The sequence below is a fragment of the Enhydra lutris genome, unplaced genomic scaffold (genome assembly GCF_002288905.1).
Source record: "Enhydra lutris kenyoni isolate GAN:26980312 unplaced genomic scaffold, ASM228890v2 scaffoldscaffold34, whole genome shotgun sequence".
Taxonomy (NCBI): Eukaryota; Metazoa; Chordata; class Mammalia; order Carnivora; family Mustelidae; genus Enhydra; species Enhydra lutris.
The window spans coordinates 16,613,522-16,632,470 of NW_019154118.1; the positions used below are offsets into that span (position 1 = coordinate 16,613,522).

The 18,949-nt window shown below is 48.8% G+C and overlaps 1 protein-coding gene across 1 annotated transcript in view; it reads left to right on the forward strand.

The window, feature by feature from the left end:
• Positions 1 to 7,258, forward strand: part of LOC111153828 (DS cell adhesion molecule like 1) — a 339,620-nt gene extending 332,362 nt beyond the window's left edge. The window contains exons 27-33 of the mRNA XM_022513083.1: positions 758 to 913; positions 3,002 to 3,032; positions 3,161 to 3,279; positions 3,567 to 3,719; positions 4,335 to 4,529; positions 4,996 to 5,307; positions 6,783 to 7,258. Of these exons, the coding sequence (XP_022368791.1) occupies positions 758 to 913; positions 3,002 to 3,032; positions 3,161 to 3,279; positions 3,567 to 3,719; positions 4,335 to 4,529; positions 4,996 to 5,307; positions 6,783 to 7,258 (1,442 nt within the window). The remainder of the gene's footprint in view (positions 1 to 757; positions 914 to 3,001; positions 3,033 to 3,160; positions 3,280 to 3,566; positions 3,720 to 4,334; positions 4,530 to 4,995; positions 5,308 to 6,782) is intronic.
• Positions 7,259 to 18,949: the final 11,691 nt, after the last annotated feature.

Sequence of the window (18,949 nt, forward strand, 5' to 3'; positions counted from 1 at the left end):
CCAGGGTCCTGGGATCGAGCCCCGCATCGGGCTCTCTGCTCAGCAGGGAGCCTCCTTCCTGCTCTCTCTCTGCCTGCCTCTCTGCCTACTTGTGTTCTCTGTCTGTCAAATAAATAAATAAAATCTTCAAAAAAAAAAAAAAAAAGAAAGAAAGAAAGAAAGAAAAGAATGGGCCCAAACAAGGAAGGTTTCATGAAGGAGATGGTCTTCTGCGAGGCTTTGAAACCAGGATAGATCAGGCTTTGCAGAGGTCTCTGTCAACAGAGCTTACTGCCTCTGTACAGGCTCCCAAGATTAGCCGATCTCACCCATGGGTGGGGGAACAGGAAGAAAATACAGGGCCGGGAGTGGCTTTGTCCCCATCTGGGAATGAGACCCCAGGATCCCACTGCTCTGACTTCTCTCCACTTTACAACCTGGATGGCAGAATCTAAGCTCATCAGCCCACCTTCTAGAAATGAACACTGAACTCCAAGAGGCAGGAGACTATCTCTGAAAGACTTCAGGGTAATTCTAAAATAGGCCCACGAAGTCATCAGTATTCTAATGAAGTGTAAAAACTATGTGACTGTTCATGGATGTCCTGATGTGACCAGAATTGGGGAGAATAAGGGAGAGGGTTGGGACTCTGTGCCAGGAAGTGGAGGTCAGAGCGAGAGCAAGGGCAGCAAGAGAGGTTCAAAGGCAGCCTCACCCAGGGGACTCTGCCCAGACCCTGCTCATAGGGGACATCTGACTCCCCTCTACACTCCAACAGGTACCATCCCTCCCATCAAGTCTGCTCAAGGGGAGGGGGATGATGTGAAGAAGCTGTTCACCATCGGCTGCCCAGTCATCCTGGCCACTCTGGGGGTAGCTCTGCTCTTTATCGTTCGCAAGAAGAGGAAGGAGAAGCGGCTGAAGCGTCTCCGAGGTAGGCGAGTGTCCTACAGGCTTCCGGGGAGGGAGTGTTGACCCTCTGCCACATGGGCCACCTTTCGTTGGCTCATGAGCACCACCTGGACAAGAGAAAGTGCCTGTGTCCCACTGAAGGGAGAGCTGCTATAAAACCTTCTGAAACTTTGGCTCTCACCGCTTCCTCTTCTGTGTCCCCAAGACTTTGTGCCTGACCTAACCAGGGCTGATTTTTAGAGGTACACGCTGCTAAAGCCATGCTGCTTAAAATAGTTAAACATTTCCACGTTAGTTGGTAAATAGATGTTGCTCCCTCCCACCCTGGATGCTCCTTCTCTTTTGCAGAATCCCTGAGATTCTTCTAGAAGCTGGCCACTAAAGCATAGATCTGCTGGTGGTCACTAGGACCTTGCTCAGTATTGACCGTATGGCTTCCATGACATGGCAGATGTTAGACATTTTAAATATCATTCCTGTCCCAATCTACGATACCATAGACTGGCATGAATGGGTCTGCTTTACCTTGATTTTCCCAGAGACTGATACAATGTCTAGCATCTAGTAGTTGCTTAACAGATGTTCATTCACTCATTTGGAAAACATTTACTGACTATCTGCTGTATGTAGATACTGTCAGACATTGGAGATATATAAAGATGAATGAAGAAGGAACAGTCCATAGTCTTATGGAACATAGTCTAGTCCTCATAGAATTTACAGTTTAATGTGAGAAGCCAGAGCACAGTAGTAGCCCAGAATTGGAAATTACTAACACTGCCTAGCGTGTTTAGGAGTTGGGTGGGTGGATGGGTGGATGATTAATTGGATAGTTAGATGAAAGATGTATAGAGGGAAGCATGGTTGGGTGGATGGTTACATGAAAGGTTGAATGGATAGGTGGTTGAATGGATAGGTGGTTGGTTGGATAGATAGAGAAATGGTGGATGGATGGATCGATGGTTGAGTGGATTATTGGTTGGATTAATGGGTAGGTGGACGGATGAATGCATATTTGAATGGATGGATAATAGATGATTGTATGAATTGATAGATGGGTGGATATTTGATTTTATGGACACATGGACAGATGTTTGGATGAATGGTTGAATAGATGAATCAATAATTGGATGGATGGTTGGATAGATGGTTGGATTGGCAGATGGATGGATGGATGAATGGATGGATGGATGGATGGATGGATGGATGGATGGATGGATGGACAGGTGGTTTTATGGTTTTATGGACATATGGACAGATGGTCGGATGAATGGTTGAATAGATTAATCAGTTGGTTGGATGGATGGACGAATGCATTGTTGAATGGGTGGATGATGGATGAATGACTGACTGGATGGGTGGATGGAGAAATGAATAGATTGACAGGTAAATGGGTCAATGATGGATGAATGGATGAGTGAGTGAGTCGATAGCTGGATACATACATACTGCTAGATTCATTCTGACAGATCATTTTCATGATTCTCATTCTCATCAGAGGTCTAATGGATCTTTGAGAGAGTCCTTTGCTCCTCTTTTTCTCTATCTCTCTCTTTTTGTCAGTTCCTAACCTGAGATCCTGATCTTATTCAAGGCCCCTCTGAAGACTAAGCAGGGACCCCTAAATTCATCCATGAACTTTTTGGGGACAGGTGCCCAAGAGAAAGAAATAAATCCTCTTGGTTGATAGTCATGTGGGGATTCCCATCGACCACCTCTCCATCATCCTCCACTCTCTTCTCTTCCCAGCAGATAACAGAGGATAGACCCTCCACTGAAACCCATTCCCAGCCTGCTATGATGTCTTGTCTAATTAGAGTCAATTCAGGAAACAGATGGAGCACTTCATATACCCTCTCCTCTGGGAAGGACCTCCCTATTAGATAAAAATCTGAGGAATGGAAAACAGACCTGAGCCAAATCTTGCACCAGGAGCTATCAGACCTTATCCTATGTTAGACTATTTTAGAGGTCCTTCATTTCTCCTCCCCAGTAGACCAGCCCTGGTCCCAATCTAGGGAATTCTCCCACCTTGTTCCCCACATGTCTTCCAGTTTTCATCCCGTTCAGATCCCATTTTCACCCAGACCCTCTCTCTACTGTTTTACAGATGCAAAGAGTCTGGCAGAAATGTTGATAAGGTAGGTTTCACGTCATTGATTCCTCCCCTACAGAAGACAGGCTTCTAAGACCCCACTGCCCTGAAAAACCCTCTCTCCCAGCCCCTTATGGCTGCTGAGTCACCTGCCTATGGCCCTTCTCCCCACAGCAAGAACAACCGAAGTTTTGACACCCCTGTGAAGGGGCCACCCCAGGGCCCAAGGCTACACATTGACATCCCCAGGGTCCAGCTGCTCATTGAGGACAAGGAGGGCATCAAGCAGCTGGGTGAGTGATAGGAGCCACAAGCTCTCTATCCCGGTCTTCCCCAGGCCACAGCCCACCAAGGGGAGCCCCCCAGCCCTCACAGCAGTGCCCAGGGTTCTCCCAGTGGGCCCATCCCCCACTCAACAACCTCAAAACTCCCTGAAACCTCTCTCAAGGACTGAGTTTCCTCCTCTGTCTCATGGAAAGGATTATTCCACACTTTCTGTGTCTCAACATCAGATAAAGACAAAAAGAAATTTGGGAAGTCTGAAGAGAAGGACTCGTACTCACTGCCCTTCTTCCCCTAGGAGATGACAAAGCCACCATCCCCGTGACGGACGCTGAGTTCAGCCAAGCTGTCAATCCACAGAGTTTCTGCACTGGTGTCTCCTTGCACCACCCAGCCCTCATCCAGAGCACGGGACCCCTCATCGACATGTCTGACATCCGGCCAGGCACAAGTATGCCTTATCCCGAGGGAGACAGACCTCCTCCCAGACAGGGTCACCCAGGCACAGCATGGGGCACAGGTGGAAGAAGACGGGGTGGGGGAGGCTCAGAGAAGCACAAAGAACAGAAAGAGCACTGGAGGTAGAGTCTCCAGACCTTGACTAAGGACGCCTTAGCTGTGACCTTGGGGATATTGCTACCTTTATCTCTCTGGGCCTCTGTGTCCTTACCTAGATATTTTGAGAGGGCTGGGAGTGCTTGCTGTCCAGGGGCCTCCTGCCTTTAGCACTGTGACTCTGGAGGTAAGGATGGGTACACCAAGGGCTATAGGGAGTAAATGCACAGGGGGCAGTAGGTGAGGAGGGACTTTCTTCCTCAAGCTGAAGGAATAGGTTGGGCGGGGGTGGGGAGAACCAGGAGGTGCCCCCGCCACCCCCACACCTCACCGCTGTTCCTCTTCTCCTACGGGACCACGTAGCTGGAAAGGCAGTGTGCTCAGCACCCCCAGGAAGCTTCTGTGGCTGCTTATGCCTCCTCCCTTGCTCCCCACTGCCCCTCGGGTCCGTGCCCACTGCCCGAGGCTGAGCGCCCTCCGTCAAGGGTTAGCTGTTGCTTCCTCTGTGCAGATCCAGTGTCCAGGAAGAATGTGAAGTCAGCCCACAGCACCCGCAACCGGTACTCAAGCCAGTGGACTCTGACCAAGTGCCAGGCCTCCACGCCTGCCCGCACCCTCACCTCTGACTGGCGCACTGTGGGGTCCCAGCATGGGGTCACTGTCACGGAGAGTGACAGCTACAGTGCCAGCCTCTCCCAGGACACAGGTGAGCCTGGCGCCCGGCCTGCACCCTGTTCTCTCTCTCCCCATTTCTCCACCATTCGGCTCCCCTGTCCCAACCTCCACCCACCAGCTCTTGGGGTCCAAGGCGCAGGTCAGTGTCACTTCCAGGTGGCCCACTGGCTTGCTGCGTGGCCGGCACAAACACACTTGACCTCTCTGAGCTCTGCCTAGTCAAGGATTTCATTCTGCTCTCCCAAAAGGTGTCAGAGAAAATGGCACACGTGATGCTCGTTGGAGAAAGAGCTGAGGGCTCCGGGGGTGGGTGGTGGTTTTCAAGAATGGAAGATGTTCTGCCCTTGATTTGCCAAAGTCCCCGCTCTGCCACCCAAGCCGCCTTCCCAGGGGGAGAGCAGGGTCTTCTGAGAGGACTTCCAGGCTCACGGGTAGGGGAACGGCTCTCTCCAAGGCCCCCTTGTTTCTTCTTAACACCGAGCCTTCCGTCTCTGCAGACAAAGGACGGAACAGCATGGTGTCCACGGAGAGCGCCTCGTCTACCTACGAGGAGCTGGCCCGGGCCTACGAGCACGCCAAGCTGGAGGAGCAGCTACAGCACGCCAAGTTCGAGATCACCGAGTGCTTCATCTCCGACAGCTCCTCCGACCAGATGACCACGGGCACCAATGAGAACGCCGACAGCATGACGTCCATGAGCACGCCCTCCGAGCCCGGCATCTGCCGCTTCACCGCCTCCCCGCCCAAGCCCCAGGATGCCGACCGAGGCAAGAACGTGGCTGTGCCCATCCCGCACCGGGCCAACAAGAGTGAGTGCCCGGCCCGCCTCCCCCGCTGCATCCCCTGGCGTCCCCAGCCGGGCAGGGCCCCTTGGCAGTGTGGGCAGTGTAGAGCAAGAACTCGGGAGAATCCGGATCAGGGTCTGTATCCTGGCTCAGCCTCGTAATACTTCGGTGGCCCTGGGAAGTCAGTTCGCCTCTCTGATAATTCACTTTCTCAGTAAAATGCAAATGACAGCATGGACTCTGCGTTGTCCTAGCGGGCACGATAGGTGCCTGGCGTGTGGCCGGTTCTCGGTACATGGCGATCATTGCCTTTACTTGAGGCTGTGCCAGTGAGGAAGGGACAGCCTTTCGGGGCCCAGCTGCCCAATGGCCACTGGTCTCAATGCCATTCAACGTTGATCCATGGGGCCAAACCTCATGGTGGGCACTGATCTTGCCCGACTGGCAGCTGTCTGATGCCAGGGGCCTGGCCAGAGCATATGCCTTTCGGGGTTGGTGGGATAGCTGTAGGATCACCAGAGGGTGTGGGAATGGGGGTCCATCAGCAAACACTGGGACCACACCGTACCATGTCAGAGCACACAGGGTCTGACCTGCTTGGTCCTGGCCTCGCCTAGTGCCCACGCTCATCTGGGCACTCGGGGTCCTCTAGAGAAGAGGCCAGGGTAACAAAGTACAAGGACTTCAGAGATCAGCCTGAATGACGCCCCGCCCCTTCTGGCTGGGTGAATTAGGGCAAATTACTTAATCTCTCTGAAGCTCAGTTTTTTTACTTGCCAACTGTGGGCCAGTATTAGCCTGTCCAGGGGGCTCTGGGGACTGAATGAGATCATGTACAGAAAGTCCCTGGCACAGTCAGCAGGTTAGAGGCACATAGACAGGTGAAGTTGCTCACAGAGCAGAGGGATCCGGACATGGAGGCGGTTTAAGAAATCTGGAACATTCCGCCTGGGAAGAGGGACGGGGAAACGTAGCTGACTTCAGACATCTGACAGGCTGCCCTGAGAAAGGTGGTGGGGTGACGGGGGGGGGGTTGCGGGGAGGGGACAGCGTGCTGTGCAGGTCCTCAGAGGGCAGAATCGGGCTCCATGGGAGTTGTGACCAGCATTCCCTCATCAGGGCAGGAAAACTGTTTTACAAGCCGGAGCTCTTGGGAAGCCAGTTTCCAGAGCAGAGCTCTCCAGCAGTCTGTCTGGGTCTTTCCGCGTTAAGTACCCCCGTTTAGTGAGCAGCTACTGTACGCACCCGCTGCCCTTTCCACTCTTGATCCCATTCACTGCTCCCAGTAATCCCCTTGGGGAAATGGGAGGGGCTGCATTTCCCAGATAAGGAAACCTGCTCAGAGCCTCAAGTAACTGATCCCTTCTGGATGCTACATTGTCTCGCTTGTGGAGGGACTCCAGGTCAGATCAGGGAAAAGACTGGGGAGTGGGGGGTGGGGTGAACAAGCAGGCGTCCAGGGCCTCTGCTGTCAACGTCTTCTGCTTCTGTGATTCCAGGTGACTACTGTAACCTGCCCCTGTATGCCAAGTCCGAGGCCTTCTTCCGAAAGGCAGATGGCCGTGAGCCCTGCCCTGTGGTCCCACCCCGAGAGGCTTCCATCCGGAACATGGCTCGAACCTACCACACCCAGGCTCGCCACCTGACCTTGGACCCTGCCAGCAAGCCCTTGGGCCTCCCGCACCCAGGGGCCCCTGCTGCGGCCTCCACAGCCACTTTACCTCAGAGGACTCTGGCCATGCCAGCACCCGCAGCCGGCACGGCCCCACCAGCTCCGGGCCCCACCCCTGCCGAGCCCCCAGCTGCCCCCAGTGCTGCCCCTCCAGCCCCCAGCACCGAGCCTCCGCGGGCCGGGGGCCCACACACCAAAATGGGGGGCTCCAGGGACTCACTTCTCGAGATGAGCACATCGGGGGTGGGGAGGTCTCAGAAGCAGGGGGCAGGGGCCTACTCCAAATCCTATACCCTGGTGTAGGGGCACGGCAAGAAAAGCAGCCCTACGCTCGGACCTGTCTGCACCTCGGGCCCTCACACACCAACTTGGCTGTTTTCCTGCATTATTTATATTAAACTGACAAAAACCGACCAACAACGAAAAGAAAAGCCCCCAAGTCATGAACGCTTGTACATAGAACTCTTTTGTACAAATGAAACTATTTTCTTCTCCATGAAGCCAGGGCACAAAGAATTTGACAGTACAAATCAACACCCCACCCCCACCCCACAAAATTCGCGTGGAGAGAGATATATACATATATAGGAGATAGGAGCACATCGACAAACTATGTATCTATATATTTCTCTCACCTTATTTTGAGACAGAGGCACAAAGACTCAGCAATTTTTCCCTCCTACTCTCTCACCCTCCCCTCAATCTAGGTGGTTTTGACAGAGACCAAAATCCCGACTCAGAGACACTGCATGCGATTTCACTGTTCCAAGAAAACCAGGAGTTGCTTCAATTTGCAGATGCTTATGTGTTAATACCTTTTTCTATGAAAAAAAACCCAGCGCCGTGTGCAATAAAGGTTATGTTTCTACGTGGTAGCTTTTTTCCCATCTGGCGAGGGCCAGTGGGGAGGGAGGGAGGAAGGAAGGAAAGGGCCCTGTACTGGCCCGTCCATTTCTCGTGTGGAGAGACTTTGAGAAGTTCAGGCTTTAGCTCAGCAGGTTAAACTTTTTTGAAGGTTTTCAATTAGCCTGCGTGCCTCCTTGAGAACCTGTCCGGGTCTCAGATCTGTGCCGGCCTCTAAAGGGGGCAGTTGTGTGAATTCCAGCAAGCTGCTGAACCCCTCTGGGCCAGTTTCTTTATCTGTAACATGAAGCAACCTTGCAAAGAGCCCTGGGGAGCCCGGTCTGGGCATGGGGGAAGGCAGTCTGCTAACTCCTCTCCTCCAGAACACCATGCCTCCAGGGAAGCTAAAGGAAGGCAAACCACAGTACGCACTTAAGTTATGGGAGGGGGAGGAAGCGATTGTAGTACCCTGGGGTTTGGGCTGGCCCTTAAGTTCTAGGCTGACTGCTAGGGCTAGCCAAGGCCAAAGAGAAGGAGTGAGGTCATCAGAGGTTGGAGAGGTGAAAGAGGCTTATGTAGCAGGGAAATGGAGCTCCCCTAAAGAGAATCGGGCCAGCAGGCACGCCAGGTACCCTGCCTGGTTTTGGAGGAGCTGGCAATCAGGCTGCCAGCTGGAAGGAAACGTGCACCCAGGCAGGTGTGTGGAAGGGCCCTCCCTGATGAAAGGCGTGGGAGGATGTGTGGGCGGGGCCTCCAAGGACAGCAAGGTTAAAACAGGCAGAGGAGAGGGAAAGACCCCAGGTCGCTGTCTCCCTCCTCTCTCCACCACGGCCAGAACCCCTGGGTGAAAAGAACGTATGCCTAAACAGTAAATGGGGGTTCAGTGCCCCAAGTCAGGGCTGAGTTGTGGATCGGCATGGAAGGAAGGTGAGTCTGGGACCTGCCGTCCTCTGGAAGCTGGAAGGAGGTACTGGGAAGGGGGCCAGAGTGCTGGAGAGGGAGGGAAGGGTTTGTGCAGGATGCAGGGGGGGCTGTCCCTCTCCATCTGGGACACAGTGAGACCCTGCCTGGGGTGCATGACCTCTAATACGAGCACTTCCCAAAAAGCAACTCAATCCTCACACATTCCTTAAGCCCCCAGGCAGGGCAGGATACAGAGGAGCCGGGCAGGTGTCTCCCGGACAAGGTAAGGCACAGAACCCTTGTGCTCCTTGCTGACTCCTAGGCCCAAGGGGAAACCTCTCGGCACACCCCGTCAACACGCACACAAGGACCCAGCCAGGAGAACCGGCAAACAGCGGTAACAAGGATAGTGAGAAGGGCCTGCATTCCAGACACCTGCGGACGGCCCGGCTAGTCCCTCTGTGGGAGGACAGGACTCCTCCCAGGGCTGCGTGCGCCATCTGCAGGTCATCTCCCAAACTGCAAGCGCAATGGTCCTGCCCGGGAGTTCTTCCTAGAACTCGATTGGGAGCCTCTGTTCCATGCCTGCCCCCCGGCCCCTCCCCACACATACCCGAACTGGATGCTGGTGAAACACGAATCTGACCCAGTCCGGACAAGCATGAGGTGGTGAACAAATCCCCAGAGGCTCGAGTAGAAGCGAGCCAGCTGCCTGGGGCTGCAGAGGGGCCCCCTATGGTGACAATACCTTGCAGAGCCCAACGCTACACGATGTACCCGGTGTCCAGCGGAACGCTTTCCTCACATTGGCCCAGGTAACCTCACTGCGGCTTTGGGAGGCAGGCGTCAAGGGCTCCGTCTGCACCCGTGGTGGGGGGGTGGGGGAGCTGCAGCTCGGGGGAGTTGAGTAACTCACCGGTTAGGGAGCAGAAAGAGATGAGCTCGGATCCAAGCCCGATGCCTTAACCACAGAGCCACACTGCCCCGTGTTCTGCTACTCAGAGGCTGAGTCTCAGTTCTGTCCCTAGGACAGGTGGGGCGGCTGCCGGGACCAGAGGAAACAGCTGGACTTACTGTCCGGAAAGCAGTCCGTGTGGAACCGTGAGTGACTGGCTCAGGCCGGGGAGCCAGTATGCGGGGCCGGGTGGACGGGGGAGCCTGAGAATTTCATTCTGCTGAGAGGCAGCAGGCGGGACTCCGCTCCGGGGGCTGCGGTGGACCAGGCAGGATGAGAGGGACTCAGAGAAGCAGCAGAGAAGGAAAGGTGAACGGGCCAGTTTAATTTGCCGTCCACTGAGCTGCACCCAAAACTCTAAAACACACGGTCGAGAAATGCCAACAGACTTGTGGAGAACCCACGCATTTCTGTGCACTGATCCGACTTGCATATGTCCTTTGGCTGAACTACAAGCCCGCCGCTCTGAGCCTTTCTGAAAGCTAGTTCCCAGGTCCGCCAGACCCCCACGCTCACACCCCATGGAGTCACCGTTAAACTCTGTGTCTGGAGCAAGCAGCCTACACACTTGCTCCTTCCCAGACCTCTCCCTTGTCCGCCCGAGATGAGGCCACCATTGTCTCTAGAGCACTGATCCCCAAAGCACGGTCCGAAGCATCAGGAACCCCCAGGAACTCGTTAGAAATGCAGATTCGTAGGCCTCGCCCACAGACCCACAGGATCAGAATCTGCCGTTCAGCAGAAGCCCCAGAGGGTGCACACGCACCCGAGAGTTCTAGAAGGCCTTCAGAAAGACCGCTCCCCTGCTCTCTCCTTCTGCCAACGAGCGGGGCTAGACTAGTGGGCCTCAAACTTCACTCTGAGCATTTGTTTTGTTTTTTTTTTTAATTACGGTAAGAGATAACAGAATAGAATTTCCCATCATAACCATTTTTAAGCTGACAGTTCCGTGGCATTGAGTACCTTCACCTTGTTTGGGCAACCACCACCACGACCCAGTTCTAGAACGTTGTCACCTCCTGGAACAAAAACTATATTCCTTAAACACTCCTGTCCCCCCCCCCCCCCCCCCAGCCCCTGGCAACCCCCATGCTACTTTCTGTCCCTGTGAACCAACTACCCTGGGTCTTTCCTATCAGAGGAATCCTACAGTGCTTGTCCTTCCTATGGGCTTATTTCACTTAGTATGTTTGCAATAATCCATGTTGTAGCATGTCTGAGAGGTTCAGTCCTTTTTAAGGCTGCATAATACTCCATTATATGTAAAGACCACATTTTTAATCCCATTATTGGACACTTAGGTTGTTTCTTTTGGCCATTATGAGTACTACTGCATAAACATCAGTATGGAAGTTCCTGTTCGAATCCCTGCTTTGCATTCTTTGGGCATATAACTAGCAGTGGAATTTCTGGATCAAATGATAATTTTATGGGGCACCTGGGTGGCTCAGTGAGTTAAGCATCTGCCTTCAGCTCAGGTCATGATCTCAGGATGCTGGGATCAAGCCCCGCTTTGAGCTCCCTGCTCAGCGGGGAGCCTGCTTCTCCCTTTCTGAGTAAATAAATAAAATTTAAAAATTTTTATATTTAATGTTTTTATGAAGAAAATATATTTTTATTGAGGCACAGCTGACTTAACAACATTATACCTGTTTCAGGTGTACAACATAATGATCCAATATTTGTATACACTGCAAAATGGTCACAGTAAGTCTAGTTAACATCTGTCACCGTACATAGTTACAAAATTTTTTCTTACAATGAGAACTTCTAAGATTTACTCTCTTAGCAGCTTTCAAGCATGCAACACAATAGTGTGAATGCTAGTCAAGACACACATGATGTCCCCATAATTTAACAGTTTTTTTTAAAGATTTTATTTATTTATTTGACAGACAGAGATCACAAGTAGGCAGAGAGGCAGGCAGAGAGAGAGAGAGAGAGAGGAGGAAGCAGGCTCCCCGCTGAGCAGAGAGCCCGATGCGGGGCTCGATTCCAGGACCCTGGGATCATGACTGAGCCGAAGGCAGAGGCTTTAACCCACTGAGCCACCCAGGCGCCCCTAATTTAAGTTTTACAACTGGAAATATTTTCCTTTTGATCCCCTCACCCGTGTCACCTACCCCAAACCCCACCTCCAGCAACCACCAATCTGTCCTCTGTATCTATGAGCTTGGTTTTTTATGTTTAGATTCCACATTGAGATAAAATCATGTAGTACCTGTCTTTGACTTATTTTGCCGTCAAGGTCTTACCTGGTTGTTGTGAATGGCAAGATTGCGTTCTATCATACGGCTGAACAGTATTGCATTGTACACCAGTAGAGTGCCATTGTGCATTGTACCACACCTTCCTTATCCATTCATCCATCAGTGGACACTGGTTTCCTTTATCTTGGCTGTTATAAATGCTGCCGTGAACGTAGAGGGGCCTGAATCTTTCCAGATGAATGTATTCGTTTTCTTTGACTCGATACCCGGAAGTGGAATTGCTAGATCACGCACGAGTACAAAGTGTTAGATCGTGGTCTAGTTTCCTTCTTTTGCATGTGGCTGTCCAGTTTTCCCAACACCGTTTATTGAAGAGACGGTCTTGTCTCCAATTTATATGTGCGCCTCCTTTACTGTAAATTGACTATATGTGTGGGTGTATTTCTGGGTTCTCTCTTCTGTCCCATTGAGATGTGTATCTGTTTTTAGGCCCATACCATACCATTTGGACGACTACAGCTTTGTGATGTAGTTTAGAATCCGGGAACAGGATCCTTCCAGCTTTGTTCTTCTTTTTCAAAGTTGCTTTGACTGTTTCAGATCATTTCTAGCTCTGTTGCGAGGTTAGGCTTGTTCTATTTCCGTGAAAATGTCATTGGGATGGTGAGTAGGGCTGTGTTGAGTCTTTAGAGTGCCTTGGGTAATAGGGATGTTTTAACAATATTAATTCTTCCAATCCAGGAGCAATAGTACATCTTTCCATTCATCTGTGCCTTTTCCATTGCTTTCATCAGTGTTACAGTTTTCAGTGTATAAGTCTTTGACCGCCTGGACTAAATTTATTCCTGGGTATTTTATTCTTTCTGATGTGGTTGTAAATGGGATTGCTTTCTTAATTTCTCTAATATTAGTGTATAGAAACACAAAGATTTCTGTATATTAATTTCATCAGATTCTTTGGTGAGTTCTAACAGTTTTTTGGTGGAGTCGTTAAGGTTTACTGTAAATAATACATCTGCCAAAGTGATGGGTTTTTCTTTATTTAGGTGCCTTTTATGATGTTTGTTTTAGTTTTTGTTCCTATATAATGTACGGCATCATATTAGTTTCAAGTGTGTAATGCAGTCATTCAGCAATTCTGTACATGACTCGCTGCTCACCACCATAAGTGCACTCTGAATCCCCTTCACCTAGTTCACTCCTCCCCCCACCCACGTCCCTTCTGGCAGCCACCAGTTTATTCTCCAGAGTTAAGAGTCCAGTTTTGATTCATCTCTCTTTTTTTTCTTTATTTGGTTTCTTACATTCCACAGATGAGTGAAATCATATGGCATTTGTCTTTCTCTGACTTATTTCACTTAGGACTAGACTCTCTAGCTCCATCCACATCCTTGCAAATGGCAACATTTCATTCTCTTTTATGGCTGAGTAATATTCCATTCTACATATACATCACATTGTCTTTATCCATTCGTCTATCAAACAGGTGGGCTGCTCCCATAATATGGCTGTTGTCAGTAATGCTGCCATACACATAAGGGCACATATCTCTTCTTGAACTAGTGTTTTCATATTCTTTGGGTAAATACCTACTGGTGTTATTACTAGATCATAAGGCCATTCTATTTTTAATTTTCCGAGGGACCTTCATGTTGTTTTCCACAGGAGTTATGCCAGTTTTCATTCCCACCAACAGTGCATGGGGTTCCTTTTCTCCACATCCTCACCAACACTAATGATTTCCCAATGTTTATTTTGGCCATTCTGACAGGTGTAACGTGATACTTCATGGTGGTTTTGATTTGCATTTCTCTGGTGAGGAGGGATGCGGAGCATCTTTTTATGTGTTTGAGGACCCTCAGTATTTCTCTCCGGAGAAATATCTGTTCATGTCTTCTGCCCATTTTTAATTGGACTATTTGGTTTTGGGGGGTGTTGTCTTGTATAAGTTCTTTATATATTTTAGATACTAACCCTTTATCAGATCTGTCATTTGCAAATATCTTCTCCCATTCAGTAAGTTATCTTTTAGTTTCATTGATCGTTTCCTTTGCTGTGCAGAAGTGTTCTGTTTTGATGTAGCCCCAACAGTTTATTTTTGCATTTGTCTCCCTTGCCCGGAAGACCTATCTACAAAAATGTTGCTATAGCCAATGTCAAAGAAATTACTGCCAGTGTTTTCTAGGATTTTTATGGTTTCAGGTCTCATGTTTAGGTCTTTAATCCATCTTGAGTTCATTTTGTGTATGGTGTGAGAAAGTGGTCCTGTTTCATTCTTCTGCATGTAGCTGTCCAGTTTTCCCAACACCATTTGTTCAAGAGACTTTCTTTTCCCTACTGAATATTCTTGTCTCTTTTCTCGAAAATGAATTGTCCATTTAATTGTGGGTTTATTTCTGGGCTCTATTCTGATCCATTGATCTCTGTGTATATTTTTGTGCTGAGACCATACTGTTTTGATTACAACAGCTTTGTAGTATACCTTGAAATCTGGGATTGTGACCCCTCCAGTTTTGTTTTTTCAAGATTGCTTGGCTATTTAAGGTGTTTTGTGGTTCCATACAATGCCTTTTAATTCTTGCCTAATTGCTCTGATTAGGACTTCCAATACCATGTAGAGTAAAAGTCACAAGAGTGTGCGGGCATCCTGTCTTGTTCCTGATCTTACAGAAAAAGCTTCCAGGTTTTCATCATTGAGGATGATGTTAACTATGGGCTTGGCATATATGACCTTTATTATGTTGAGGTGTGTTCCCTCTATACCTACTTTGTTGAATACTTTTTTTATAAATCAGTGTTGAATTTTTTCAAATGGTTTTTCTGCACCTGTTGATGATCATATGATTTCTAACTATTGGTTAATGTGCTATATCACAGTGACATTGTGAAGGTTGAACCACCCTTGCATCCCTGGAAATAAATCCCATTGATTGATTGATTGATCCTGGTGTATGCTCCTTTTAATGTATCATTGAATTTGGCTTGTTAAAATTTTGTTGAGGATTTTAGTATCTATGTTCATTAGTGATATTGGCCTGTAGTTCTCTTTTGCGGTGTCCTTGTTTGGTTTTGGAATCCAGATAATGCTAGCCTTACAAAATGAGCTTGGAAGTGTTCCCTACTCTTCTATTTTTTTGAAAACTTTGAGAAAGGTTGGTGTTAATTCTTCAAATGTTTGGTAGAATTCACCAGTGAAACTATCTGATCCTGAACTATTGTGTCTGGGGAGGTTTTTGATTACTGATTCAACCTCCTTACTAGAAACTGGTCTGTTCAGATTCTCTGTTTCTTCATGATTTCATCTGAGAAGGTTGTATGTTTCTAGGATTTTATCCATTTCTTACTGGTTGTCCCAATTTGTTGGTATAATTGTTCATAGCGGTCTCTTACAATCCTTTGTACTTCTATAGTATCAGTTTAATACCTCCTTCATTTCTGATTTTATTTTTTGAGCCTTTTTTTTTTTCTTGGTGAATCTAAAGCATGTCGATCTTAGGGATGCCTGGGTGGCTTAGTTGGTTGAGCATCTGACTCTTGGTTTTGGATCAGGTCATGATCTTGGGGTCATAGGATCAAGCCAGTTCTGACTTGCAGTTCTGTATATATCTGTTAAGTTCTTCTGGTCTAATATGTTGCTGAATGTGGGTGTTTCCTTATTGATTTTCTATCTGGATGATCTGTCCATTGATGTAAGTGAGGTATTAAAGTCCTCCACTATTATTGTATTTCTGTCTTTCAGGTCTATTAGAATTTGCTTTCTATATTTAGGTGCAGCTATGTTCAGTGCATAAATATACTAGTATGAAGGTTAAAAGACAAATGTAGCAAAAATAACTACAAGAATTAAAAGATACACAAGATAAAAATGTAAAATGTGACATCAAAAACTTAAAATGTGGGTGGGCGAAGAGTAAAAATGTAGTTTTAGAATGCATTCAAACTGCAGTTGTTATCGATTTAAAATAGTTATAAGAATAGGTTATTATATGTAAATCTCATGGCCACAAGGCAGAAACTTAGAGCAGATACAAAGAAGATAATTGGAATGAAGCCTAAGCATACAACTAAAGAGAGTCCTCAAACCACAAAGGAAGAGTGCAAGAGAAGAACCGAAAAGAACTATAACAAAGCCAGAAAACAATGAACAAAAGGACATTAAGTACTTATCTATCAATACTTACTTTTAATGTAGGTGGGCTAAATTCTCCAATCAAAAGACAATAGCTGAATAGATTAAAAAAAAAAAAAAAGACCCATCTACAGGCTGCCTACTAGGACTCACTTGTGATGTAAGGACCCACAGCAACTGTAAATGAAGGGATGAAAAAAGATGGCCCATGCAAACGGAAACCAAAAGAAAGCTGGGATGGCTATGCTTGTATCAGGCAAAATAGACTTTAACACAAAGACTGTAATGAGACAAGGGCATCATAATGATAATTAGATCAGTCCAACAAGAGGATACAACTTATGTTTAACTTTTTGAGGGACTGTCAAAGTATTGTCTACCAGGCATCTGTATCTTTAATAAGCAAGAGGACACCCAAGGCTTTGGTCACCCACCAGATATCCAAAGCTCTGCTTATGACCTGCCATTGAACTAAGCACTGGGGACGCAGAGGCTGTCCTTGAGTTCAAGGGGCTCATTGTCGGATGTGTGTGCAAACTGGCAGAGACCTGAGGAGGGAGACCTATGGTAAAAGGATAGGTCAGGGACAGCTCTAGCTGTCTGCCAATGCTTCATGCTCCCCCTTTCACAAGGCAGTTGTTGCTGGTAAGTGGCTGCCCTGCCAGTGGCTACAGTCCCTAGCCCCTTGGCTTCTAGATATGGCCCTAAGACTAAGTTCTGACTTGCAGTGTGGTAGCAGTGAGGCATGATACTTGCAGGCCTGGCTTATACAAATCTCCCTGACCATCTTCTCTCTCCAACAGATGTCCATGCCCGAAGTGAGTTTGGAAGCGACTGACCGAAGATGCCAGAGCTTCTGTCAGCCTGGGTTCCTATAGGTCTGTATGGATCAGAGGTCCTCTACCCCACTAAGATCAACTGTCCTTTAGGTGAACAAGAAATAAACTTGCAATGAATTAAGCCATTGAGATTTGGGGGGTTATCTTCACAACAGCTAGCATCATCTTACCTTATGCAGGAGAGGAGAGAGAAACTGGCTCCCCATGGAAACCCTCCCTCCATAACCTAGATGCAGGGCAAACCTCCCATCCTGTGTCTCCTTCCCTTTCCCCTATATCTGTGCAGGCAAAGAGTTGGGGAACAGCAGCTGATGAGCTCGGAGAAGGGGAAGGCTGCTGTGTGCATAGGACAGAAGGCTGGAGGAACAGTCGAGACTCTTGTCCTTCCTCTCCGAATCCACATCTCCTGGGCAGGGGCAGCAATGCTCCCAGGCAGAAGGGGGAACAGCTGCCAGCTCTGCATTACCCTAGAAGTGATCCACGTTGGGTGGTAGCATCTCTAAGGATCAGAGAATCTTAGGAGTCAAGGCCTTCAAGGTCACCAAGTCCGGGCTCCCATCCTAATTTTGAATCCTTTCTGCAGTCAGCAAGGGTCCTCTGTCCCTCACATGTGTACCTCCTGATAGAGGACTCCTTACTTCCCAAGCCAGCATACTTCCCCTTCAGAAATCTCTGCTAGCAAAGCCTTGCTCACACTAAGCTCAGTCTGCCCCCTCTGACTTTCACCCAACAGCCTCGGGGGGACCCCCACAGAGCAGGTCTTACTCCTCCTCAACATGGCAGCTGTCCACATGTGGTACTCAAACATTGTTCTAGCTGATAAGCTCCCCAAGAGCAGAGGATGGTTCCATTCCTTCCCAGTCGCACCCAGGACTGTGTCCTACTTAAAGGAGCAGAACATGTGTTAGAGAGAAGCATGAAGGGTAAAGAGGGGGAGAAATGGTCAGGGAGTGGGGGATCAGTGGGCACAGAGTTTTATGAAATGTTGATTCTCTCAGCACGCTGTCCCAGGCTAGAAGAAAACAGTCCAGGGGCACCTGGGGGGCTCATTCAGTTAAGCATCTGACTCTGGGTTTTGGCTTGGTTCATGATCTCCGGGTCCTGAGATCAAGCCCTGCGTCAGGCTCCATGCTGCATGGGAAGTCTGCTTGCAATTCTCTCCCTCTGCTCCTTGCCCCACTTGGCTTGCGCTCTTGATCTCTAAATAAGCAAACACAATACGAGGGTATACAGTAATAACTGCTGCTTCGCGGAGACTTTCTGTGTTAGGCACTCTGTTAACCACTTAACACGGATACTCTCATACCTTTACAATGACTGTGTAAGGAAATGTAACCCCTATGAACACAAAAACCCATGTGGTTCAGTCTCCGAGCAGGGGTGCTGGTCAAAGAACCAGCCCAGGGACCAAAAGTTTTAAGTAACTCATTATCTGCTTTTGTTTTATGACCCTGGAAAGATCAAAATGAATGGTTGAGAGTAATACCCATTAACCCCTCTGTGATATTGTGATAGGATAAGAAGTATTTATTTGGTCTCGGTCTTTGGTCATAGTCACAGAGCTCCTAAAACCCTTGAGGTTTCCTGAGTGACAGATGTGAGAGGAGCATCTCTTGTTACTTGTCGTAATAAGCCCCTTTCAACCACTCCTGAGTTTGTGCTGAGGTGGTGACTCTTTGGTGGGTCCCTGGATAGCGTCAGAATGAGGGCTGGTTGCCAGAGGAACCAACCACGTGATCAGAGGGTTGGGATTTTCACCTCAACCCCCTGCATCCAGGGAGGAGAGAGGAGCTGGAGATTGAGTAAGTCACTAATGAACAATGATCTAATCAGTTATGCCCGTGTGGTAGAGCCCCCATAAGTACCCCCTAACAACGGAGTCTGAGAGCTTCTGGGTTGGTAAACCCATCTGCGTGCAGGGAGGGTGGCACACCTCAACTCCACAGGGACAGAAGCTCCTGTGCTCGGGACCCTTCCAGACCTCGCCCTGTGTCACTCTTCAACCGATGTTCATTTTTATCCTTTGCTATTACAGTGTATTGGGAAGGATGTTATGGAGTGTTTCCTCTGAGTTCCATGAACTGTTCTAGCGGATTTTCTAACCCAAAGAGGAAA